A 27,558-nucleotide genomic window follows, 5' to 3' on the forward strand; every position below is an offset into this window, starting at 1 on the left:
GTGAGACCGAGTTCCTGTCAGCTTCCTTCCAGCACAAACACGTTCAACACCACACAATAGCAATTATCTTATGACGGCGCACTGACTCAGGGGGCCCGTGTTTTCTGACGCCACATTTACGAGGTCAGCCAGTTCTTTAGCTGAAACCAGGTCAGCTGTTCATGCGCCACTTCCACCCGCATGTTATGTCGAAAATGAAAACAACCCGAGCAGTCCTCAGCGTTTTAAATATATATTTTTTACGGCCTTAACGCGATACTGATGCTCTGAATTCTGTTAACCCGCATTTGCAGCCCAGAGAAAATGATGTGGCACTGTCAGGCCGGTTACGTGAACAGTCATTACGGGAGTGGGTACACTCTTCTCTTCAAAGCCCCATTTTGTCAGCTGAAAGGAGGTCAGATTCTCTGGGCTATCAGGTCGCCGGCTCTTTAATGCAGAGATATTACAAAATACGGCTTACGAGTGGGTGGAAAAGGAAGTTGGGCACAGATTGGATGACAGTGGTGAGTTTACTGAATCCAACAACCACCTCACAGTGACCTCTTGGAATCATTTTAGATGCACTATTAGAGAGAGAAGAAAGTCCTTGATGATGATAATGATAATAATAATAATAATAATAATAATAATAATAATAATAATAATAATAATAATAATAATAATAATAATAATAATAATAATAATAATAATAATAATAATAATTAGTGCTTGTATGACTTGCATGTAGATTCTTCAGGCCTGGCCATTTAGCTGATGACACCAGCCACGACTCTATATCAAACCATTCAAAAGTTATGGCAGAAAGTAGGAACCAAATATCAAATATGGACCAATCAAATGAAGGGGGGGCGCGCTTTTTGTCGTCTATCATTGCCACGGTAACGCTTTTGACTGAGAAAAGTAATGCGCATCGTCGCAGGATCGAGACGCACATTTTGATGTATAACACACCTGGGTTCACGTTACGGTTCGGGCAAGAAACGGCCGAAGAAGTGGCATAAATTGCGCCAAAATTACACGATTAATTCAAAATGGCCGACATCCTGTTCGGTTTCGGCCATGGCGCCAAGAGACTTTTCTTTAAGTTGCGACATGATACAGGTGTGTACCGATTTTCGTGCATGTACGTCAAACCGTATTGTGGGGCTTGAGGCGCAAAGTTTTCTAGGGGGCGCTGTTGAGCCATTAGGCCACGCCCATTAATGCAAACCATTAAATATCACATTTTTCACCAGGCCTGGCTTGCATGCAAAATTTGGTGACTTTTGGGGCACGTTTAGGGGGGCAAAAAGGCCCTCATTTCATCGGAAAAATAAAAGCAACGAGAACGAGAACAATTCCTACAGATACAATAGGGCCTTCGCACTGTCAGTGCTCGGGCCCTAATAATAACAGTAATCAGCAAAAAGTGCAGGCGTTCATGACTGTAGAGGTGGGTGTGGGTGCTGTGTCTCACTCTGCCGTCTCCTTCCCTCAGAGAACCACACGGGCCTCATGAACGGCAAAGACGGCCACGACGAGGAGCTGGCCAGGCGCGTCAGTCAGCTGACCACCAGCGTGGAGAGCGTGGAGATCACCGTGCGCTCCGGCGAGAAGATCGAGGAGGCCCTGTCCCCCGAGAGCTCCCCCTCTAAGTCGCCCAACACCAAAAAGAAGAAGAAGTTCCGCACCCCGTCCTTCCTGAAGAAGAACAAGAAGAAAGAGAAGGTGGAGGCCTGAGGATGGCGGGGCGTCCAGGACACCTGCGTGAAGAAGAAAGGAGGGGTGGGGGCGGAGGCTGCAGCCCCCGCTCAGTTTCATGTCCATGTTTTGTTTTTGTCTTTGTTTTTTATGTATTTTTATGTTCCATTTTCTATTTTATTTGACTTTTTAACTAGAGGTTTTATGTGCAAAGGCAGAAGAAAGATTTAACACAAAAAAAAATCAGTTTGTAATTAAAACAGAAAGAGGAAAAGTCTCTCGTTCTGCAGAGAGACTCGAATGTTTGGGTCATTTTGGGGTGGGTGTGTGGCTCCACGGTTAGAAGCAGATGAGGGTCAGCTGATCGCTCACGTAGCACTCTCACAGGGCTCCTCGGGATTGCCGTTCAGATCCTGCTTAAACTTGCTCCTCCGACTGCGTTTTTTGTTTTTTCTCCCTCTTTCTTTTTTCTTCACCCCTTTTCCTTCAAGGCTGAAAACTGAACTTGAAAGCATTTTGTCTCTTTCTTGCTTCATAGTCCAATTTTCCTGAAATGATTGGAATGCAACGCGAGTGTTTTAAACTGCACAAGGAAACGATGTCCTTATTTGAATTTTTTTTTAATTCCTCATAGGGAACTGAGAGGCCACATTAAAGTCAGAGTCGCACTGGAAAAAAGAAGAAGAAAAAGCCAGAGGGTTTGTGTTGATTAATTTCCTGTGAGAGAAGTTTGGCTCTCTGGCGTCCGCCATGCTACTTTAGGTGCAGGCTTTCTCTTCATCTGACTGTGGCTGAACTCCAGATGACTTACGGGGTTGTGAGACTGGACATGGTGAGGATGAAGAGCGGCAGTTCTCTCATATGTATGCAGCATTCTCATTCTTTATCTTTCATCTCAGCATGTGTGTGTTTCTTCTTTCAAATGGAAGAATGGGGAAAAAAAATCTCAATTTAGTCAAGCATCTCTGTTTATTTGTGGTTTCTCATCTCATAAATCTGGTTTTTGTTGATCGCCCTTGTTTTGTACTCATTTTAAGCGTTCGCAGAGAAGTCGGATGTTTCGCATGTTTTCTCTTTTAGCAACTGAACTGACTTGGCTGACTATGTTCTGTAGTGATGCCCTATTGCTCAAGTTATACCTTAATCCTCAGAGCACAAAGTTACTATATAACGCAGATAAAAGACAACTGGATATGTTGACTGTAGAGTTTTAACTATAAACATTTGTATGTTTTGTTGTGCAGCACTTCTCTTGTGGTGTATATAACACACTGACGTTGCAGGTGGTTTCACCAGTGAAGGAGAACGGGAAGATGTGGTAGAAGTTGTGCAAGTAGCGGGCGAGGCACGGTGTCTGAGCGCAGTCAGGACCAAGAAAGTGAGTTTATCAAAGACGGACGATATCATTGGTGTAACACGGGGGGGAAAATGTTCCACTTCTCAACTAGTACTTTTGCCAAAATGCCACCTATCAGCAGTCGACAACTGAATTTAGACTCGTGGAGTCGGGACGTCTTATCCGTGGTGTGTTTTTATGCGTGAGCTTTCAAAGCCATATTCAAATTTTTTCTCTGTTATTTCACTAAGACAAGGCTTGTGGTTCTCATCTGGCCCCTCCGGCATCCTGGACCCAAGCAAGACCTCTGTTAAATCAGTGCAGAGCTAACCCTAACCCTCAGGCCCTCAAAAACTCATCCTGGCCTTTTATTTCTTCACAAGTAGCCGCATTCTCAGCAGTGATACCTCCTTGCTCATATATTTTCCCGAAGAACTGGAACTTTATTGGGAGCTCTCATGGGCATTTGATTTATCTTAATTTGATCACGCAGCAACGTCATTTCTCCAGTAAACACAGTAAATGTTAGAAATGACCCACAGCTGACCTGTGCTCAGCCGGAGTGTGATGGGCTGCCACATTTCCTCCCCCAGCAGTTTAACTGGATGTGCCATTATCCCAGCCAGCAATGTGAAGTATTGGATTTGCAAGGGAGGGTGGGTGGTGGAGGGGCGCATCTTAAGCAGCACTAAATGCTAGCTTCTTCTTTTTTATGCTTCATTATGGCTCTGAGGAAAGAGCTGAAGACACACGAGTGAAAGATGGAGAAGTTGTGAGTTTGGAAATGGAAGTTCATATGTGTGTGCAGTGGAGCGGGGCGGGGACAGCTGAACACTAACACACCGTACTTTTATCACTCACACTCATCTTTTTTTCTTTCATAGCAACTCTTCTTCCACAATTGTCTCTTTTTTTTCTTTCTCCATTTGTATTAAAGTCCACTGTTTTTATAGTTTTCAGAGAGCACTAGGCTTCTTTTTTTTAATTTACCATTTTATGAGCAGAAAATGATCCCAGATGAACTAAATGTGCATTGCACCCTTTTTATTTACTCCTGTCTTTCTGACTGTTTGCACCTTGCTTTTACTAATACCTCTCCACATTTTCCTTTTTTTTTTTTTTTTTTTTTTCTGTTTCAAAACGCGTTTTGCTTTGGCATGCCAGAATGAGCCGAGCTACTTTGTGACCTGTGAAATTCCTATATAAATGGTTATCTAATGGATTTGCTTTTAGCTGTACTGCTAATCTGTGTAAATTCACAAATAAAATTGTATTTTAAGAAATGAAAGCTTTTTTTTTTTTTTTCCTCCCCACATTCGTGCCTCACAGTCCATGTCATTCAAGTTGAGTTCAGCATCATCCATACATTTATTTACTTTGCCATCATAATGAGTTGAGGTGAAAACGTAACCTGTTGCAGAGTAGAAGGACTTGCGCTGCATTGATACGGTGTTGAATGAGCAGGAGAAAACACTAACTGGTGCCTTGTATGATCCTTATTTAACTATATTTATAGTGAATGGTTCAAACTGAAAGTTATGTCACTGACTAATAGCACGTGAATATGACAACGGTCCCTGTGGGCACAATAAACGCAGAGACAGATGGTATAAAGGGATGAGTGAAATACGCTTCATGTCATGATCTGCGGGTCATAAAAAAGTGGATTTAACCTCTTCAAACACGTCATGAGGTGCAGCTTTACTGGTGGTTTCCCTACTTTAATCTGAATGAGAGCGAGTTTCCTTTGTTGCACTTTAAATGCTGTTGGCCCTTTTGTTTTCCTGTGAACCTCTCTTTTAAAGCCATTTTATAATGGCTTCCCCCGTTCAATATTTATTAGCTCCCGCACGGGCTACCCACGTCCTGGGGGCCGGTACAGGCGCGGTCGATGGTGAAATATACATGAATATACCCATAATTATGCAGCTTGCCAGTGCATGTAACAGACTAATGTGTATAACTAGTACATTCTAGAGGAGTACTCCACCCATTTAGTATCATTAAGTACTGATGCAGTTGTACCTTCTTTGTGAAGACCCAATGTTTTGGGTTTTTTTCTTTTTAATTGTCATTCATTTTCAAATTGCAGTCTTCACTATCAACCAACACTGCCACAAATGACATCATTAGAGGTGCAGTCTTGTCACCAGAGTAAAGTTTGATTTATGGTTCAGGGTTAAACCTCTTCAAACGGTGCAGCCTGAAGCAGAGATGGAGAGGTGTTGGGTTTTTTACAAGGCTTATTAACTTCTTTAAGTACAATGTTTTTGTGGAACACATGGTTCGGTGGTCACACACTGTCTCTCCTGATATGTACTTTTTTATTAACTCCACATTCAAGTGACTTGTGTAATGTTTCTCATCTCAAACAAACCTTTTCTAGAGCTGGGGTCTGCATCTGGGAGACTGTTCTACGTCACCCGTGTTAGCACGACACAAAGTGCTTCGACAGGGGAGGCAAAAAAATACTACTGCCACCTAGTGTGTTTAATTCATGAACCAACCCCAACACCACTGCCCCTAAATACTTAACCTGAAGTCATGAGGTGAGCTTGTGCACAAACGCATTGCTTTCCAAATTCCTGTTTCGCTGAATTCGTTCAGTAACGCCCTCAAGTTGAACATATTTTCTTACAACTTGTTTTATGTGCTGCCTCCTCGAGATGCTATGACTATCACCGCTTCCCTTTCACAAATTTAAACTAATTCAAACATTTCTCAGATCAAAAGCCATTTGGGACTCCCACCTCAAGCCAACACTCTGGATGAAATACCGTATTTTCTGGACTATAAGCCGCACCTGTATATAAGCCGCATCCGCTCTATTTAAAAAAAAAAACAATAAAAAAAAGATATACAAGCCGCAAATATTTATGTTGTTAGATTAGATATTTACTACATGTACAGAACCATTTTGAACTGTAAATGATGTACATGTTTGTACCTAAATAGATCCTTTCCTAACAGTGTCTTTTAACACGGCAGCAACTTTGCTGATTAAAACTGGACAGAACCAAGAGAAAATAACCAGTATTTATTTATCTATTTATCTGTTTGAAATCTGCTTCTACCTACTTCTATCTGCTAAAGAAGAAGTAGCGTATTCTTCTTTGCATTTATTTTGTCTTAGTTTTGATTCTAATTCCGGTTAGAGCGCCCGAGCGGTGGAAGAAAAATCCACAGAATAGAACCTTTGTATAAGCCACATGGTTCAAAACCTATGAAAAAAGTAGCGGCTTATAGTCCAGAAAATACGGTATGTTGGTCTTATTTTGCAAATTTAACCAAGTCGGCTTGGCCTCCGAACTTCACCAAGAGGCGAGTTAGAATGAGTGAAAGAAAGGAGAAAATAAAATGCACTGCTAGCTCTGAAGGCGTGCACCTGTCATGTTTTTGGGACATTAGCTGGGAAACAGTGAGTAAATACTGTATGTCTGTGTTTCTGCTAACGTAAAACAACTTTCCCTTAAAACATTGGCGTCTGGATTGTGGGGATTTACACTGAATGTCACAAAACTCCCTCTGAGGCTGCAGTAAAAAATCAGAAGAGCTCCACTTCAATGAGTCAAAACCATAAAAGAGATCGTCTGCCGAAGAGTCACTTTTCTGTATCTACAGACTCCTCTTATCAAACCAGTGAACATAAAAATGCTTCAATGTCTGCCCAGTATCCAAGCACCTGAGTGACATTGTGCGTATGAGCAGCCATTGTGCCTTTACTTATCTTATACGATAAGATAAACCAACATATGCAAAGACCAACATGGGATGTGTGAAATGTCTGTGTTGAGAGTCTCTCAGTATCTGTGCGTATTTACACCCATGTGTTGTTTGATGGTAAAACTGCAGCAAAAACATTTTTCCCTCTTTTTTTGGCAACTGTTTAATAGTCGTTCCCAAATGTTGTTCATCTTTACGGCTCTCTGCTGCTACAAATATGACAAATAAGTGTGATGTTTCTCTTTTAGATAAAGTCAGAACATTTTTAATCTTCTCTCAAGAATTTACTGGATTCATATCATCAATATGAGCTGGCACTATGGTGTGTGCTTAAATGTTTAAAAAGATACTACATTTACTGTAATTTTGGTGATGAGGGAGGTTGAGACAAAAACTAAAAATAACCAAGACCTTTAACTGGCTCTTTGTATGCACAGAGGCCAAATAAGAGACCTGTGTTTGTGAAAGGGGATGAAGGAAAATGGATGAGCTCTATTTTTACTCTCTTCCCCTGTTGTTATCCAAGATCATATGTGTTGCATACTGCAAGCTTACATGTATAAACACTTCAACCCTATTCTGGCATCAGTCAATCATTACTATCATTATAGAGCACTTTACTTGGCACCTTTGTTGTTATGAACAATAAAACTGTATGAGCTATGCTGTGAGCATGTGCGTTTTCTTTGTCCCAAAGTGGAAACTATTGTTTCTGGCTCCAGAAAACTCTAGCGTGATGTGCACAATCTGCTCTTAGAGATGAAATGAAGTGAGGCGTTTTGATATGTTTGTTTTCCTTGTTCAACATGTAATTAAATCAGTACCAGTAATGGAGCTATTAACCCCATCTGTCACCTTACATTAGCACATTTTTCCACAATGCTGTCATTGTCAAACTGAACTGAATTGAATAATACATTACCAAGCCCCACAGAGAAATTGTTTTGTTCAACTATAAATAACAAAGAAAGACTGAAAATATGAAAAAAAGATATAGATAACAATACCAATCAGTTGAAAAATGACTTAAACACTGAAAGTTTAGAGTGAAAGCTTAGAGTCAGATAGCTGTCTTATTTAGCCATGCCTGACTCCTGTTTGTGCTACTATTCCTCTTGATGTGTTCAGGGGTTTGTTTGTAGTCAGTACAGCTGATGACGTCACCTGCATCAGTGACAGGTGTCCACATATGAACCCTCTCAGGAAACATTCATATGGAAACTTACAACCTGCAGTTTACTATCTGGGATGCATAGCCGCTCCTTCACAGAAGCATGTCCAGGATTGCACCCTGTAATCCCTCCCTCTTTACTTTCATTGCTTTGCAGCCAATCTTTTTTCCGTCTGTATAAAGTCCAGATTATGCTCCCGCAGCAATGTTTCACTAAGCACTCATAGACACTCCAATCCCGTCCATTTTACCTACCAGTAATCTTACATTCCCCTTGACAATCATGGAAAAAAAGGTTTAAGCCAATTAAATTATGGCCTGCCTCTCGCCTGTGATTAGCTGGATAGGCTCCAGCAGACCCCCTGTGACCCTGCAAAGGATAAAGCGGGTGTAGAAAATAGATGGATGGAATTATCGCCAATTCCTGCAACACCCTCTGTAAATCTGTTACTACCTCCCAAGGCGGTAGTATTCTTTAAAACCTGTATATACCTTTCAGAATTGATGATTCCTGTTCAGATGTGCAAGCTGCCTGTATCATAGGGACTAATGCACCTCCATTCCAGACAAAGATGCAAGGTTTTGAACTAAATGCTGGTAACAAGCCTGCGGGTCCCTCTCCTCTTTGGTATGGAGGAAGCAGCATCCATGGTTACAAAAAGAAGAAGTCAAATTTTGAATTGTCTGATCAGTGAATGAAACTGGGCAGTGGTTGTTGGGTTATTTCGTGTTACCCTACAAAGAAATGAGAACCAGACACAATTCAAAGTTTTCAGCTTTTGCAAAAGGGGAGAGAGCTCAGAGCACTAAGGTGTCTCCGCTCAACTCCGAATCAGCTTCCCCCTTCAGCTTGAATTTATTCAGTACATGGGCGTATACTTTTTACAAATCATGAGTACATTTTTACATAGGAGTTAGGCAAAAGTGCTGAGCTTGTTAATTCGCTTGTTATTCCAGACAAGACAGAAACTTACATAAAAGGTCATACACTTCCTTTTAGCTAAAATAGCTTCTTAGCTCGGGGTCACAAGCGGGTCTGACATAAAAACAGGATATATAGCTGATTTCACAACTAGACATGAGACACGGTAAATTTTCCACTTGACTGCAGACGATAAGGTCAGCTAGTATGTTAAGTGATTAACATATGTACATGCATTTCTCCAACATCTCCCTCCTGTTTATCATTTAACATACTAAATCCTTGTACACATCAGTACATCATCACATGTCAGGACAGTTTCGATGATCACATCATAATCAAAGATAAAGTATGGCTTTAAACAACATCATCATATTCCTCTCTAACATCCTCATAATTATCTTCGGTTGGCTTCAACGCTTGATATTCATGTTGGAGCAGTTGGTACTGGACAAAAGTATTTTTTTAGTTTTTTTATCATGGATTTCACACAGGGCAGAACACAGGTGGTGAATAAGCAGAATAGTATTAGCACACACAGTATCGGTGCACTAATTTTCAGCAAAAGGTGCCACCAGGGGCCACTGGTTAACCATGATAGGGGATCCCAAGTGGACCCCCCTGAGTTCTCAACATGTTGTCGACGCAGAAGGTCATCAAGGTGCTGCTGTATAGCTGTCATATTAGAGCTTCCATCTGGGATCCAGGTACAACACGTTTCCCCAAAACATAACAGCTAGATTTTACATATCTGGTGGACATCCAGAGTGCTGCTAACCACCACAAAATGTCCTTGTGGTCATGGTGGTCGATGTCATGACTTCCTCGTTTTCGCCGAGCGGGCAGTGGTGTCGTCGTAGCGAGCTGGGACAGGCCTAGGAGGCCCATCAGGATAAGTATTCTCATAGTTGCCACGTGGAGGGTAGACTACCTCTCACGGGAGCTGGTCTCAGGGATTATTCTGCCCTGTGGTTGAGAGACCAGCGTCCTGGGTCCACAGTTGACCTTACCTTGTGGCTGGTGAGTAGGTTTCAGGTGAGTTCTTCGGCGGACAAAGGTTTTGATACCGTCCGACTTCCAACCTACTCAAAGGTGGTCCTGCTGGGTGGTCCCTCCTAAACGTCTGGTTCAGGCACTCGCTGTAGTTTGCAGTGGCTGAGGTGGATCCAGCTGGGTCGCTCGGCTATCTTCGCTGCAACTGGTGAACGCAGTAGATCATTCAGCAACCTTTTACTGCTGCCGGTGCTGTCGGTGTCCTGATCTGGAAAGCAAAAGGGCCCGTCCTGACGGAGTGATGACCTTTCACCACTGAACTCAGGATCTGGTCACCCATTTTCAGCAGTTCCTACTTAGGAGAGGGAGAGGGAGAAACAGCAGCCCACAAAAACTTTGAACATTCTCATGTACAGTTCGACTAATGGCCGTCATTCAGGCCATGGCTTTCCTGAGCCTTAACTTAACAGGCCATTAGTTCACTCCAAGAACAGCTCCTACAAAAATTTTTAAAGGGTATTTAGTATTTAATCCTCGTGATGTATCATATGTACATACCCTTACTCCCTCCTGTTTGAGCCATAGAAAATTCCCTATGGCTCAACTTAGCCACCAGGGGGAACAGATTCCTCGGAAGCACCGGTGTGCTTCGCACCACACAGAGGCCTTCTGAAGTTACAGTAGCACCCTCATTTAGCCAAATGTCTGTCTCTCTTTGCAGAGCATTGTCTCGCATGTCAACAGGGGTAGGGGTCTCGCTGTCCGTCCTCCCACTCATTGTTGACCTCTGCATCCTGGCAAGTCACAGGTCTGACTTAATGATCCTCTAGGGTCAGTTTTCTATGTCCCCCAGATCGCTCAGAACCCCCCTCCCATCACCAGATTAGAAGGGGCAAAACCTGTTAAATTCCGTCTTCTATCTTAGTCAAAGACTACAGAATTTCCTTATTTCAAAATTTCCTTATTTCAACCCAAGTGGGTTATGGTTTTATTAAAGTAACAACACACGAGTCAATAACATAACGGTCCAATGAACAGTCCTGGCTGTCCATGCTCGGGTGCCTCACAGACAAAAACTGCCTGTGCAGCAACTCTCCTGCAATGTAAAACAACAGTCTTCAGTTAACTTATATATAAATAATAATTCACAGTCACAAAACGTCGGACTGAAGGAAGCATTCCATCAGATAATGCCTCATCAACTTGCTGTTGAGCTCTATTGTAGAACGTCCAAAAGGAATGCCAGAAAATTGTCAGAAAATTGTTTCCAGATTAATCATATAGTCTTCAGGAGATTCTTAATCTTCTGTTTGTACGCTGCAATTCAAATGTATGTTCCTCTACAGAGACACAATAATGTGATTATTTAATTTTAACTCCAAATCTACCAAGCCAATTGCAAACTGGTTGGTATCCGAAATGGATCTGCAAGACCATCAGCAGCTTGTACCATTTCATCTATTTATTTATTTATTTATTTATGTATTTTTTTTAAGTTCTTTTTCCTATCCCTGTTTACTCCTCTTACTCATTTAAATGAATCAGAATGTATTTACAAAAGTCTTAAAAGAAATTAAATAAATTGTGGGATAAATTCCGATGCGTAAACTACACATAAACAAAAACTCACTAAACATTAAACATAAACTTCAGATCATCTATATGTGGGTTTGTGTGTCAGTGCATATGTGTAAATCATTTATCCTCAAACTACACTAACCAAACTCAATTGGTGCATTTCAAATTAACTCCCGAACTAAATGATAGCAGCACTGATCACAAATGTACATTTTCTTTTTTTTTTTTTTTTTTAGTGTGAACAGGCTGGTGTGCGCTCAGAGTTCCTCTTTTTCTAAAGGGATTGCACAACGGGTGTCTATATTTATTTATTTTTTTTTTTCAAGAGGAGAGCGTCACCTCACTTCACCACTGAAAACCCCCTTTTGCGTCACTGTCTGGGCAATCCCGGGCCCAATGGCCGGGCTTCTTGCATTTAAAGCAAAGATCAGACTGGGTTTTGTGGCCAGGGGATTGTCCCTGTCCCTGTCCACGTCCGCGACCTCGACCGTGGCTTCTGCCATGCCCTCTACGGCCCCCACGGTGCTGTGAGTGATCTGCCCAGAAAACGTCTGACGAGTTCCCCTTTTTGTTCAACACGGCGTGTTGCGTGTCTTGCCCATTGCATAATCTGCGCTACGCTGGCTGTGTCATGCTCAACATTATGTTTTGTCACCCACTCAGCAATTTGCCGGGACATGTTTCGAAGCAGACCGTTTTTGAGTTGTTGCTGGTATACGCCGTCATCTTGATTATTATACTCGATGCCGCTGTGAGTTCTAAACTCTTTTTCGTAGCGTACGCGGAAGTCATCTATTTCCTCGTCTGCCTTTTGGCGGACACCAGCCAGATGGCTGTAATTTGCCCTTTTTCTAAATTCTTGCCTTACTTGTGCTAAGACACCATCCAGCTGAGCTTTAAATTGTCCGAGTAATTGCCCGTCAGCGGGATATTTGAACACTTCTCCATTTTGGGCTCTGCCAGTGAAGTCTCCTCTCACGCGGCTCCAATGTCTCCCCAGAGAACACTGTAAGGCTTCGCCTACCTCACGGCCATTCAGCCTATAAGAATGAATGACCCCTAGCATTCCTTCTACCCATTCTTCAGTGTCCTCGGCAGCGGGGGGTATTCCTGCTACCGCACCTTTCGCTTCCTCTAGGGTCCATGGGCGAAACACATACATGAAGGGGTTGGCATTGGCCGGATCATCCCCTGGATTTGGATTAGCCACCTGAATTTGTGGAAAGGTGTCTAGGGCGTATGTGTCGGCGTTTGGAGCGTCTGGGAAAAGGTTTAATTTGAACGGATTACGGCTCCTGGTCGGGGTACGTTTTGGTTGGTTTGATGGGCTGCAAGGGCTGCAATCGCTATACCGGGGAGGCGGTTGTATTTCATTTCGATCTCTAAGCTCATATCCGCCTATCATATCCCCTGCGGCTTTCAGCATACTCTGGGGATATAGTTCCTCTTTCACCTTTGGTGCGGGAGCGGGAGGGGCCGGCGCTGCAGCCGCCGCACCGCCTCCGGTCGCCGCCTGTCCTGCCCTGCTCTGTTGTCCCCCTTGGGTCTCATCGTCTTAAGGACGCACAAACATAGCCCCTGCTTTACCTGATTTCCTATTTTCTTTTGACCTTTGCACTTGCACTGTCCTATTTTCTGCCTCGCATAACCATCGTCTTGCACACTGCAATTCCCTCCCTTTTTGGACTTTCTTTCTTCCAGACTTGGAGGCTACACTACCTTCCAACCGGACAACCACTTCTCTCCAGGCATCTACACGTAACCTGCCTTCAACCTTATTTTTCCTCCTCCATTTAAGTAACCATTTCACGTTCTCTGGATTTTTTTTGGAACATAAACTTTGCATCTCCTTCTAAGCGCCCCCCGTCGGGGGTCTTACTCATGCACGTGCCCATGTCGCCTATGTGGCAGTCTGCGTTGTGTTATTGTATTCAAAAAAATTACAAATCCAACGTGAAATGACTTACTTCAACAGACCATTGACAACAATGCTGCTGCTTCAGTCATTTACTATTGGCATTCACTCGTCATTCACACTTCACAATAGTCTATCCCTGATAACTATTGTTGGCTAGCCTGATCCTTCCTGCCCCAGGCAGTTTTCTTATACGTATTTTCTTTCCTGCCCCTGGCAAAGGAAATTCTCTGGTTAACCCTGTTTCCTGCCCCTGGCAAAGGAAATTCCACTTACTTCTCAATTGTGCCGGTTCTCGATGTGTCGGATCCCGTCAATCCAGGGCTGACGAAGAGAGTAGACCTATGACGCCGGCCCGCTGAGGAAGTTACCACCCGGGTCTTTCTGTCAGGTCTCAGACCCTGACCGTGCACGGTTTTCGGCGCGTCGTCCTCTCTCCGTCAGCCGTGGGTATGTGGGAAGCGGGTCACAAGGCACCAAGATGTTGGGTTATTTCGTGTTACCCTACAAAGAAATGAGAACCAGACACAATTCAAAGTTTTCAGCTTTTGCAAAAGGGGAGAGAGCTCAGAGCACTAAGGTGTCTCCGCTCAACTCCGAATCAGCTTCCCCCTTCAGCTTGAATTTATTCAGTACATGGGCGTATACTTTTTACAAATCATGAGTACATTTTTACATAGGAGTTAGGCAAAAGTGCTGAGCTTGTTAATTCGCTTGTTATTCCAGACAAGACAGAAACTTACATAAAAGGTCATACACTTCCTTTTAGCTAAAATAGCTTCTTAGCTCGGGGTCACAAGCGGGTCTGACATAAAAACAGGATATATAGCTGATTTCACAACTAGACATGAGACACGGTAAATTTTCCACTTGACTGCAGACGATAAGGTCAGCTAGTATGTTAAGTGATTAACATATGTACATGCATTTCTCCAACAGTGGTTTCTTTGTGATTTCCCGAAATGTCCTTGAGTCTAGTGGTTTTCTTCACAGGATCAGGTCTGTTTTTGATACAAAGCCACCAGAGAGCCTGAAGATCACAGACCAATGTTTTTTTGTGGCCTTGATCCCAAAAGATATTTCTCCAGATTCAATGACATATTCAAAGTCTTAACGTTATACACTGGTGACCTTTGTTCTGAAACTAACTTGTAAGCAAAGTTCTGTTGGAAAAGGTTTGTGAATCTCAGTCCATCTTTACTTCTGAAAGATGGTTTTCTTTTGACAATCATGTCATTCACCTGTTTCCAATTAGGTTAATAATAATAATGGATAATAATAATTTGATCACACTTTTCTAAGACCCGCTCTACCACCTGAGCCCCTGCCGCCCCCCAATTAGCTGCAACATGTTCCTACAGGTGTTTCCTTTTAGTGCTGCTTACCCTTCCAGCCATTTATTGTACATATTTCAGCCTTTTTTAAACATGTTGCTACTATCAAAATTCAAGTGAGCTAATATTTTTCATGCAATGGTTAAATGGCTCACTTTTAACATTTTATATGTTTTTTATACCCTTCTGTGAGTAAAATATGGGTTTAATGAGAGCTTCAAATATTTGTATTCTGTTTGCAGTTATATTTTTACAAAACGCTGTAGATAATTCAATTTTCTATTTAATTTTATTTATATTGCGTCTATTACAACAGAAGTTACCTCTAGGATAAATCTATAAAAAAATAAATAAGAAATTAAAATAAAAATCTAAATCTATCTATCTAGATACAAAGAATTAACCAATAATAATAATAATAATAATCATAATCTGTCCTGAGCTAGTGGAGCACGATGATGAAATAACACTCTTGAAATCCATTTAACAATTTAACTAAAGATCAGATTACAAAAAAGGAGGCGTTTCTAAATTATACATTGGAACCAGTGTCTAGCAAGTCTAATTTGCTTCGGATAATGAGTGTTTAGAATTTAGTATCGGCCTCATAAACAACATGAATACAGACATGCATACATTAAACACAATCCGTCCGATCTCATCATGATTAACAAATATAAGGAGGTAAAGAGGGGTTCCCCATCTCCAGACTGCACCATGCTGTGAGTGCCAAAACAATAAACCTACTTGTGTCCAGATGGATGCTTTGCCAGGGGAGCGTGGAATCCACGATAGGCCTATTTTGGGGAGGACAACCCCCCACACACTCACAGACAAGCAGCTACTTCACCCCACCCGACATAGCCTGCTAAACACCCAAGCCCTTCAAACTTTACAGCTCACCAGAGATGGCAGCGATCCCCAAATGCCACTGGGATGGATTAGGAACAGATAAACAACATAAGAGTTCAGTGAGGTCTGAGCACAAGTGTACACCTCATGGGACCACCCAAGAAGACGCACGCTCATACAGACTCACACAATTGCTGCAGACCAAGGCTACTTTTGTCTCAAAGCTCCTGTAAATGAGATGAATGAATCAGAAAAAGTTGGGATGATATAGAAATGCAAAAAAGAAGAAAGTAAAACAATGGATTTTAAATTAACTTAAATTGTTATTTCTTTGCAGAAAGATTTGAGGTTACCAATCAGTGAAGGGATTCAGTTGTTATTATGGCCCATTCTTCCTGCTCACACAACAACCTCTGCTTTTAGATGTGTTGCTTATAAAAGTGTAAAAGTGTATGGATCCGTCTGACTACTTTCTGATGCGTAATAGTCCATCCCAGATGCCTCAACTACCAATAATGTTGTTTCTACTTCTTGACAAGGTTATCTTAAGGCTCAGATAGGCTTCAGCAGATCCCCGTGACCCTGAATTGGAATAAGCAGGTGTAGATAATGGATGGATGGTTGGAAGTTTTGGTAAAACTTCCAACCATCCATCCATAAAAAGACATTAGATGCCAACCAGAACATGTTTCTGTGCTGATGCGGTTCCGTGGAGTAAATCTGAGGGCTGATAAACTCCCAGTGAATGAGAAGTCCCAACAGCCTGCAACATTCGGATCGGACAAAATCTCATTTTGGTCAAAAAATAACTCCAAAACTTTCCACTGAGGCATTTTGTGATGCGATAGTTGATACTGCAATGACATCTATCGTGATTACAATATTGTTGTGTGACTGGATTTGTTGTCATGACATACTGTAATGGTTCCCCTGCACATTCCTTTATTGCTGCAGCTTTAAAGTGCAAAGCAGTGTTGTTGGGGGCTATTATCTTGCAGAGTGAGCGTTATTGATCAACTGCTTTATCAAATCCTTGAAGATGTATTATTTTCATTTTGAGCCGTCAGTAAAGATCTCACTTATTGCCCCTTAATCTTTAATTCATTGAAGGTTTCAGACAGACATTATAGATGTTGTTTGGGAAACCAAGACAAGGACTTTTAGTGAGTGGCTTTATCTTGGTTTTTAATCGTTGCTCCTGAAAACCTTTACAATGATCTGAGGTTGGAGAACGACCCTGTGATCGATATGTCGGTCGTCTAAATGCTTGAATTGGCAGAGAAAAATCAAACTCTGCTTTCATGATGGAAAAATGGAACGCAGTCCGTTTTTGTACAAACTAAATATTTCACAAATCCTCCAAAATATGCTTTTCATACTTGGGCAGTTAGCAATGGAAAATTGAGGAAACACCATGCACATCCAAATATATGGAATGCGCTTTTTTCCATTTGGAGTGGTCATACTTAAAAATACTGAAACATCATCGATAACGACTTTTTAGCAAGGACTAATTGTTTGCATTTTTAAGGTACTGAGCAACATAATCTTTTTAAGGCACATTTCAAGGCATCCAGCAGCCAACATAAAACATAATAGCAGATTTGGTTGATCCATCTATCCATCCATCCATTTCCCTCTGCTTATCCAAGGTTGGTTGGTGGGGGCAGTAGCAAACTTCCCTCTCCCCGGCCACTTCGTCCATCTCATCAGGGGAAATCCCAAGGCGTTTCCAGGCCAACCGAGACAGGACCCTACAGCATGTCCTGGGTCTTCCCTTAGGTCTCTTCCCAGTGGGACATAACCCTAACTCTAACCTCACCAGGGAGGCGCAGGAGGGATCCTCACCAGATGCCTGAACCACCTCCTCTGGCTCCTCTCGATGTGGAGGAGCAGCAGCTCCACTTTGAGCCCCTCCCGGATGACTGAGCTTCTCACCCGATCCCTAAGGGAGTGCAGAGGAGGCTCATTTTCACTGCTTGTATCCTCCATAGACATATACTGTACGTAGACGCCGCATCGAGTGGTTTTTCCCGCTGCTGCGATACGTCAACGTCGCCGCCATATTGGATGTGGCAAGACTGCGTTGTTAACTAATACAAGTAAATGGACTTATTTTCATAAAGCGCCTTTCTACAAAGAAATTTACATTTTACGTCTCATTTATTCATTCACACACGCACTAATATACTTGGGAAACAGTTAGACAGCAAATATAATATATTTAATTTTCTCAGATGGCAAAAATAAGAACTTTATTGATCCCACATAGGAGTAATTCATGTTATGTCAGCTATAGAGAACAAGGTAGTGCCGAAAAACAATATATATCCCCCCTCACAAAAATAAGAAAAATACAGAAACATATTTTCTCATCAACAAAACAAATTTAAATTTTTTCAAATAACAAAATAACATATTTGAACCATTTTTCAGACAATAAAATAACTGAAAAAATCAGAAAAATGGTCCAAATATGTTATTTTGTTACTTGAAAAATTTAAAATATGTTTATGTAAAATATGCTTTGTTGATGAGAAAATATGTTTCTCTATTTTTCTTATTTTTGTGTTTTTTGGCACTACCTTGTTCTCTATAGCTGATATAACATGAATTACTCCTATGTGGGATCAATAAAGTTCTTATTTTTGCCATCTGAGAAAATTAAATACTAAGGACCAAATTAGGTTGATATGTGAGTGAATCAAAAAGTGTTGCGGGGATGAAAATATTGAAAGGTGACTAGCGACACTGTATATACCATGCAGTAAGTTCATACTGTATGTGCAATTTAAAATCAAAGGTTTGCATCTGAAAAAAGGAAGAAAAATGTATGTGGTGCATAACCCCCCCCCCCCCCCCCCCCCTTTCAAAGAGCACATACTATATAATCTTTGCACAAAAATATAAAGGAAAAGCAACAATGAAGAATAAAAAAAGTATTCTATCAAAAGCTGTAAAACATTACTACAGAGGATGAGGAACAGAATAAAGGAATACAAAAAGAAACAGCGAACGCACTTTTAGCTAAGCCAGCATTATGGACTCTGAAGTATCCTAGAATGAAACGGCAGCTTTTCCTGGCCTCTGATTTAAATTCTCCCTCTATTAAGAGATCCATGGGATAAATTCAACAATTGATGGGAGGAATTAGTAACATAGATTGCATTTAACCACAGTATCATTTGTCCCCTTCTATCGACTCTCTGCTATGGGTTATATATAGTCCACTTTGTCACATGTTCCTCCTATTGTACAAAAAGACTTCTCCCAACTGGAAATCCAATCTTCTATAGAAGATCAATGGCATCGTGTTTCCCCTGCGTTTGTGAAAGGGTCAATGGAGTAGTAACATGAACTGGGATCCTGCTTGTATTTAGTAAAACTTAACATTTATATCAAACTAAGCAAACATGCTGACCTTTCAGTGTATTGATGAGCGTTGTTGCAACGTCCCCATGCCGACCTGATCATTTGTTGTTGCAATCTGCATCGAGGATCGATGTTCTTTTACAAAAAAAGGATGACGCTTGTGTTTGTGCATCCTCAGCAGAAAAAGGCAGCAGTAGGACCACTCAAAGTGATCTATTGTCCCTTGTTAACCGCAAACACACACACCACACACTTGGTAGCCGCCTTATCATCAGAAACCAGGGGTTGCAGGAAGGAAGCGATGGAGAAGGGCCCGTGTTGATCTAAGCTCGGTTTGGCTCGACATTGGTTGAGGGGGACGATGAGACTACACTCGTAAAGTAAGTACACTTGGCCACCTCGCTGGATTCAGCTGAAGAGGGATAAAGTAGGCTGCACTGAGCTGGTGTTGGACTGCCTTGGGCGGGACTCCAGTCAATGAAATTGACCTGAAGAGAGCTGGATTAGAATGAAGCAGAACTTCACTGAGTCTGAGTGCTATGTGGCCAACAAGTACTTGAAAGGGATTTTGTAGAGTGAAGTGATTAAAGGGTTAAAGGGCTGCTTGTGCTTGTGTATGGCATATACTTATACACATGTGTTGATTACATGTGTAATGAGACGGTAAGTCGTTCCTGAACAACTTAAGTGCAAACGTTCTTCTTTTACCCTTGTTTAAGGAGAATTTCATCCCCAGAATTACGGGACCTGAACTGTTAAAGGAGCTTGAGGCCGGATTGTGGCAAGATTTATGAAAAAAATCCGTATACATTTTAAGTTTTCTAGTAATAATGTCAGATGAAGCGTTCCAAACCCAAAAGAATGTTTCCTCTAGTGTATCTCTCCTTTGCCTTGAACAGGCTGTGTGCTGCAAAATGTGCTGCAATTCTGTCCCGAATTTCCCGCGCTGTCCTGCGGATGTGACGTCACATGACGATGCATGCACGTTCTCCCCGTTCTCCCGTGCCGGCTTCACTGTTGGCTGCAGTACCCCCAACGGCCGTCGTGGTGAAGAGTGGCGCTAGAGAGTCTCATTTCTTAAAAGGAGCCTCAAGCTCCTTTAAAGTGACTTTGGAAATCATGAACCTTGCATCCTTCAGGTTTAAGCTGCCTTCACATTACACAGTTTTAACTCCAATTTTCAAGTCTCCAGTCTCCCCGACGAAATCGCTTGATTGGAAATAAATCAGCGAGGGATCAAAACTCACCAGTCGGTATTCAATCATTTTGAATGAACCACTCAAAGATACATCAAAGACTCTCAATTACGAGACTGCAAGCTGAGTAATCTGAACATTACAGCAATCTGCTGACACTGAAAGCCATGTAGTGCGTAGCTGATTTTAAAGGAGATGACCACCCGTCTTATCTTCAGTTCAAAAACCGCCATCTGTAATGGTATGCTGGTTCGGTCGTGTTTTAGCAGATGTGCTTGTTTCTTGCACATCTGTGGAGCCAATGCCGAATACAACACGTAGGCTTTGGTGCAATTCAAACGTTTTTGTCTGAAGGAAACTCTTGGTTCCGGGTTGGTTTGAGTAACTGTCTGGTGGAAAAAAAATGAGTATGTGTAACACAGTCTGTGTTGTGACATGATGACACGGCACGGACCGTGTTACGTGGACCACAAACTGTGTTGCAACCCAGATGTTCTTCTATGTTTAAACACATGGGTTCTGGAGGTAAACTCTCATCCAAAAGTGACACATCTGAGAGCATTGGCAGGTAAGACACTGGCAGTATGTGAATACGTCCCACAACACCTATGAGGAAAAAGGGACGTTAAAGTTTCCCTTTAAGTTATACGCTACACATCATATAAGTCATATCTGTGCATGAATGTTAACAGCAGATTTTATTTCTAAATTTAGAGGCTTAGATAAGTAGAACTGAGTGTTGTTTTCTTAAGAATAAGAATAATAAGAATAAGAAATCCTTTAATAGTCCCCCCAGAGGGGAAAACCTGTTAACGAGAACCTGTGTTGCACGATTAGAAACAAAACAAAACAAAAACCCCTTCTCTGCTTTCCCTGACATCTAGGAATGCAATAATTTCTCAACTCTTGCCAGATGAATAATGTGCAAATGTGTGGTATGCTTGTATTGTAAGGACATAGTTATTATCTGTAAACTGCAAAACAGGGCCATGAGGCATCCTGAAAACAGGGTGGGTGACATACATTTAGCTGACAAGGCCTTCAAACACACCATTGTCTTCTTATTTCATTTCCTTTTCTCACATCTTTATTCCTGAGTACTCTCCTCTGTAGTACCGGTACACCCCAGTTAAGAGAAGGAGATGAGGGAAGAGAAGACAGCCAAGACAGATGCTTAGTTCCTTTTAAAAGACGTGCATCTGCTGTAAAGGAGGTCAATAGGTGCAGCCCGGCCACTGTGAGTTGTGTCTTGTGGCCTGATCCTCCTTCTTTGTGTCAGTCTCTATCTCTACAATGGAACGCTAATGGGCGGCTTGGTTTTCCCTAACTGACACTGATTAATTGCTGAGAATGCAAAGCACAGATCCTTCTCCTCCTTATCAGTATGAGCCCATACTTATCTGGCCTTGAAGTTTGACGTGAAGGGTGCCTTTTAAAGGTCTCTTTTCACTTTTTGGAAGTTGAGTAAAAGTTCTTTGAAGTGTTGAAAGAATGTCATTGTTTCATTCTCCGTCATTACACGGTGTCCTTTGTAAGGTGAAGCTGTCAACAAAAGCCAGTAGTTAGTAATATACATAACTTGAACCTGACAAAAGCAATAATAGATAATAATTGGCTGAAAATCGGACTTTGCTTTTGTGTTGTGGTTCAACAGAATCACTCTGCTGCTCGTGGTGTTCACCACACATAACGTGGACCAGAGAAAGCGAAGGAGAGAGTTGTCTGAAGAGATCAGAAAGAAGGTTAGAGCACGTGAAAGGTAAACGGTATGAGATCATCCCCAAGCAGCTTGATGTTCTTAAATTTCATTCAGAAGTTTAAGGTGTACAGTATGATACTGCAGCCAACCTCCTTGGATTTGGCAGCGAAAGGAAAATTGATGACAAATTAAAAAGTCTGAGGGTACAAAAGGTAACCAATGACCACAGAACAACTTCCAAAGAGATTCAAGGTGATCTCCAAGGTTGAGGTAGATCACGGTCAGATTGCACCATCCATCATTTTTGTTTAAAGAAGACGACTGACGACGACTCTACTGCTGAAAGAATAGTAAAAAAGACAGACTGGAATTCATCAAGATCTATATTGACAAGTGACAAACCTTCTGGAGGAATGTTCTTTGGACAGATGGGACAAAACTGGAGTTTTTTTTGCAAATCACATCATGACTATGTTCACGGATGCAAAAATGAAGCCTTGAAAGAAAAGAAGACTGTTGCTTCTGTGAAACATGGAGGAGGCTCTGCTCGGCTCTGCTCGGCTCCGCTCCGCTCGGCTCGGCTCGGCTCGGCTCTGCTCTGCTCTACTCTACTCTACTCTGCTCTGCTCTGCTCTGCTCTGCTCTGCTCTGCTCTGCTCTACTCTACTCTACTCTGCTCTGCTCTGCTCTGCTCTGCTCTGCTCTGCTCTGCTCTGCTCTGCTCTGCTCTGCTCTGCTCTGCTCTGCTCTGCTCTGCTCCGCTCCGCTCCGCTCCGCTCCGCTCGGCTCCGCTCGGCTCGGCTCGGCTCGGCTCGGCTCTGCTCTGCTCTGCTCTGCTCTGCTCTGCTCTGCTCTGTTCTGCTCTGCTCTGCCCTGCTCTGCTCTGCTCTGCCCTGCTCTGCTCTGCTCTGCTCTGCTCTGCTCTGCTCTGCTCTGCTCTGCTCTGCTCAGGGGCTGCTTCTCTGAGTCTCTCAGGGTGTCTCCAATCTGTGCAGGTACAAGGAAATTGTCTTTAGGCGCTTTCCAGAGACCCAGAACATGATGCTTCCAAGACTATCAAGAGATTCTGGAGACAAATGTGCTGCCAGGTGACAGAAAGCTTGGTCTCAGTGCCAGGTCCAAAAGGATAATGATCCAAAACCCAAAACACCCAAGAATGGCTGAGAACAAAACCCTGGACTATTGTACAGTCGTCTTCTATGTGTCCTGATCTGAGTCCTATTGAGCTTCTGTAAATACCAAAGACATATTGATTGATTTTCCTATTTGAGATGTGAGTTATAGACACCATTTCGTCCCCATGAGGACAGCATTCATTTTGTCTGGCCTGTATATTCTTTTGCCTCTCCAGTCCCATCTCTCAGCACTCGTGCATTCTTATCCTCTCCCACCATCGTGTCCCAAAATCTGATATTAAATAAAAAAAGATGACTGAAAAACAACTTGGGTAATTTCCTGCCGCCCAGAGAGCCTTCGCCCCGTCGACAAGACTCACTGCCACCTTCTCTATCCCTGAAGTCCATACCATGCCAACAGAGATTTGGAGGGGTGACAGCAGCAACAATGGGGGAGGGTAAAGTGGGTTTGGCAGGGAGGTAGCAGTCCATTTCTTTCAGTCTGCCTCACTCTCCCCCTCCATCCTCTGCCAGGAGAGATTCAGAGGGCAACAACAACAACGCTGGGGGTTACTGATGGGAGGAGGGACGTGTGATAGAAGTGTGAATCCCCAAAGACCAACTCTCTGCCAAGAAGATAAAAAACAAGAGAAAAGGGAGACATAAATGAAAAGGATGGTGTAGAAGAAAGGTGAAGCAGATGGAGAAGAGAGTGAAAAGTGCTGAAGGACCTCAATGTGGAGAAAATTAGGATCAAAAGAAGCTCGCCGCATAGATATATCTTCATGCTATGGAGGAGCATGAGATCTTTTTGGCTCTCTCTTACATCGTATTTCAGTATGGTGTAGCCATAAAACAGGTTGAGCAAAAGAACGATAGAAATGGTGAAAAAAAAGCAATGTGTACTTTTTGAAAACCTTCTACATTTAATTTTGATTAGTCATAAAAGCAAAATGGCCCAGATCATGTAGGTGACCATTTGTGGGTGTATAAAATGCACATATACAGTAGTTAAGTGTTTTTAAAATTGATCCTGGTGTCATGAAAAAATTAAAATAAAAAAAAAGGGGTCAGTTTTTACCCAAATGACTCATTGAGTAACAAAAACAGCTCCTGTCAAAATGTCAATGGACTGTAAACAGAGTAAAACGCTGTTGGTTTTCATTTGAGCCGCTCATATCTTCAGTCTCTGTGATTTTGTGCCAAAAAATACAGCTGACAAGAGATGCTGTCATTTTTGTTTTTGCCAAATCACAAGTTTCCCAACCCAAAGCAGATTGTTTTGGTGGCTACACCAAACGAAATTGCACTGGCGTCTGACCGCGACCAAATCATTTAGTTGCAAAATCCACACTTGCAGAACGGTTTAGCTGCACTCCTTTAACATTCCAGGCGAAGGGAAAGAAAAATAACTTTTTTTCAAAGCGGTCGCAGCCTTCTTGTGCAGTGCTGTACTCGGGTTGCAGCAATTATACTCCTGTGAAATGTTGTAAATGAGAGAAATGTTTGGGGAGAAGGGATACAGAAACACACATAAATGTACCGTTCTCTGCTAATCTTTACGGCCGAGTGATCCCAGTGATCCTGCCTTATTGTGTGGGCCAAATCTTCACGTTCACTTTCCATCTTGAGGATATAGACCAAAGCTCAGCCGGTGCTTCGATCTACACCCTCAACAATTTCAATGGGGCATTTCAGAAACAGTAACCTTCAGGTAAACAAGGGGAAGGAGAATACCAGCTGAAATGAGCAGTATGCACTTTGTCAGCGAAGCTCAAACAAGCAGACATACATATTCAGGAAATATTTCACTACGGAAATTGGGTCACAAATATAAGTATGAAAATGAATATCAAGCAAAAATAAACCTTGTGAAAAGAGGTTAGATATGTTTATCCAGAATGGTAAATAATTCCCTGTGATGGACTGGCAATCCAGGCTGCTAACATCTGGAGTGGGTTCAAGCCCCTTTGAACCTGAACAGGATAAAAAAAGGGATTTGAAAATCGATTGATGAATGAATGATGGACATATGATTTATTCCATAATAATGCATAAAAAGGAGATAAGTCATGCCATTCTCCTTTTATGCTTCCCTCAAGATAAATGATCTTCATCTATTGAAAATAAACCTTATTTTGATGCACAAGCTTTCAAGCCACATTTGCCAAATCCTCAAGTCCACTCATCCTTTCATACCACAGATTAGCAGTTTGCTATACACATTAAACACAGATGTGGAGCACAGTCATGGCTCGGGCTGAGTTTTCATTTGGATTTTACATCGAATTGATTTAATCTTTTGTGAAGATTTTACATGTACAGTGTCAGTTGTCAGGTTTTTTTTTCCATCATCAGGTTATTGCAGTGAAGAGCAGGAGAGCAGCAAAGAAGAATATTTAGAGTCCTCTGTAAATGGCCACAACTTACTTAAAAACATGTTTTGAGCTGGAAAATGAGAGCGGCAGGGGAGAGGAAAACTGGAAACGGGGAGGGAGAGACTGTACAAGAGAGGTGATGAGGAGCTGTTGATTCATCCTCTATCTGTCATGTTTTCTTGCTTCTGCACTGCAATGAAGGAGTCACACTGACCTCGATTCACTGGTTTGCTAATGGGGGCTCAGACACCACACACTGTAATGCTACACTATAGGACTCTGCAGACACACATGCATTTATTACACAAGTGACACAGTGCACAATGTTTTCATGCAAAGCGGCCTCCTGCACAATCCATCCTTTATCCCTCACATTGTACAATACAGTCATACATGCGCACCGAGTCGTACTGAACCGCCAAAACTGTATAGCATGTACTCAGAATTGCAAATAATCTGGATGTACATATGCATAAATGTTTCATATGAATGGTGATGTGCTCCTCTTGCCTCAGACATTCATGCGCTCAAGCATATGTCCACATTTCCCTAGTTGTGAGGACTCTCACTGAATGTCAAACCCCAACTCATACCCAAATCCTGACACCACCTGCTTTTAGTCTGGTTCCAAATACCGAGTCTTAGCTCTCAGACAGCCCTCGAAAAGTAGGATAATCATTCACCCTCATCCACATACTCACAGGCAAATATTTACACATCTTACAGTATATGCTAAACAATGCATGCACTCTTTGACTGACAAACAATATTTCATACAGCCCTTTGTGTCTTCATGACATTTGCAAACGCTCCCTGTCCCCATCTTCTGCAACCGGTACACACACATCTACTATACGTTCTCTACAGTGTATGGGACAGCTGCCAGAGCACTTACATACATCCCACTGCCCTTTATAATACACACATTGTGGCCAAATCCCCCTGGTTGAGGAGTGGGCTGAAAAGCGCCTCACTGTGCCTGCAGTCTTTCGAGATAAGCCATTGTAAGCCTTTCTGTATCACAATATCGGCTCCCTCTTCTACAAGACGGGATGTGGGTCATTGGGTCAGAGGGACCAAGTGCTGTGTATTAAATAGGAATTATGAATGTGCCTCCCATTCCTTCTTGCCTATCTAATGCAGATAATCACCTGCAGATTATCCCTCATCGAATCGTGCCCTTAATCAAACTCCTCTTAGGGAAAGTAGACAATGTACGTTGACGGGTTTTGGCGTGGCCTAAACATAACTGGGAGGTCTGCTTAAACACGGTCCCAATGGACCCGGGAGATCTGCCGAAGCAGAACACGCTATGAGATGTGGATGAAATTGAAACAACTCAACAAGGGGGGTGGAGGGTGTGACAGTGACGGGAACACCATCACACGTACCAGCAACTTCCTCCCAGATATTTGGCAGAGACTGATAACTTTTTCTAATCATTTCTGTTTCTGGTTGACTATCTTTACCATGCTATTTATATAGCTACCGAACTACTGTGGTTTGTTGAAGCATGAGAACATTTTATTTTAAGAGCATGCCTATTTATCCTCGGCATACGTTTGTGAACAGACAGATTTACTAGCCCCAGATAATTAAAGGATCGTCCGCTTGTGCAGAGAAAGATCCAAAATAGTAACGCTTTACAGACAAAGAAACAACGGGGTTTGTCAGTCATGACATAAGGAGTCATGAGTGTGGAGTTGCAAACAAGCAGACCAGCTTATAACCCTAAAGGACGCAGACGCAGCTTGTTTCTTAACGAAGTTGGCCTTACAAACACTAACCTGATCACCTATTGTACGTGCATATTTGTGTAAATCTATAAATGTAGGTTCAGGTTCACGTTCAGGTTACTTTATTGATACCCAAGGGTAAACTGGTTTTGCAGTCGAGAGTTAAACAAGCAACAGAAAACAAACAATCAGTTCAGGAACAAGACATTTAAGAAGAACACATACACATAAAACAAGAGACGGCTTCGGCTCGACAGAAAGTGCTGCAGTTCATGAAATAAATATAAGAAATAAAAGACATGAGGCTAAAAAAGAATTAAAACAGCAAGAGCAAAATTTCTTCCAAGTTAGGAATGGATAAGAGCAATAAGATAAAAACATTGTAAAATACATCGTGCTCCGAAAAGTGACTTGTGCAACTTTTGTGCAAACTACAGCTTGTTCACCAGTGTTACTGCAGCTGGAACAAAGCTGTTTTTATAACGTTTTGTTTTACAAAATGGGACTGACAACCTCCGTCCAGAGGGGAGAAACTGAAATTCACTGTGCAAAGGG

The 27,558-nt window shown here is 42.2% G+C and overlaps 1 protein-coding gene across 8 annotated transcripts in view; it reads left to right on the forward strand.

Annotated features, from left to right (window-relative positions):
• The window catches only part of add3a (adducin 3 (gamma) a), a 127,665-nt gene extending 123,358 nt beyond the window's left edge, over positions 1 to 4,307 (forward strand). For all 8 annotated transcript variants that reach the window (XM_061721494.1, XM_061721486.1, XM_061721477.1 and 5 more), the window contains one exon: positions 1,481 to 4,307. In XM_061721494.1, coding sequence (XP_061577478.1) covers positions 1,481 to 1,722 — 242 coding nt within the window. In that variant the 3' untranslated portion in view covers positions 1,723 to 4,307. The remainder of the gene's footprint in view (positions 1 to 1,480) is intronic.
• The last annotated feature ends 23,251 nt before the right edge of the window (positions 4,308 to 27,558 follow it).

Source organism: Cololabis saira, chromosome 1, assembly GCF_033807715.1.
Source record: "Cololabis saira isolate AMF1-May2022 chromosome 1, fColSai1.1, whole genome shotgun sequence".
Taxonomy (NCBI): domain Eukaryota; kingdom Metazoa; phylum Chordata; class Actinopteri; order Beloniformes; family Belonidae; genus Cololabis; species Cololabis saira.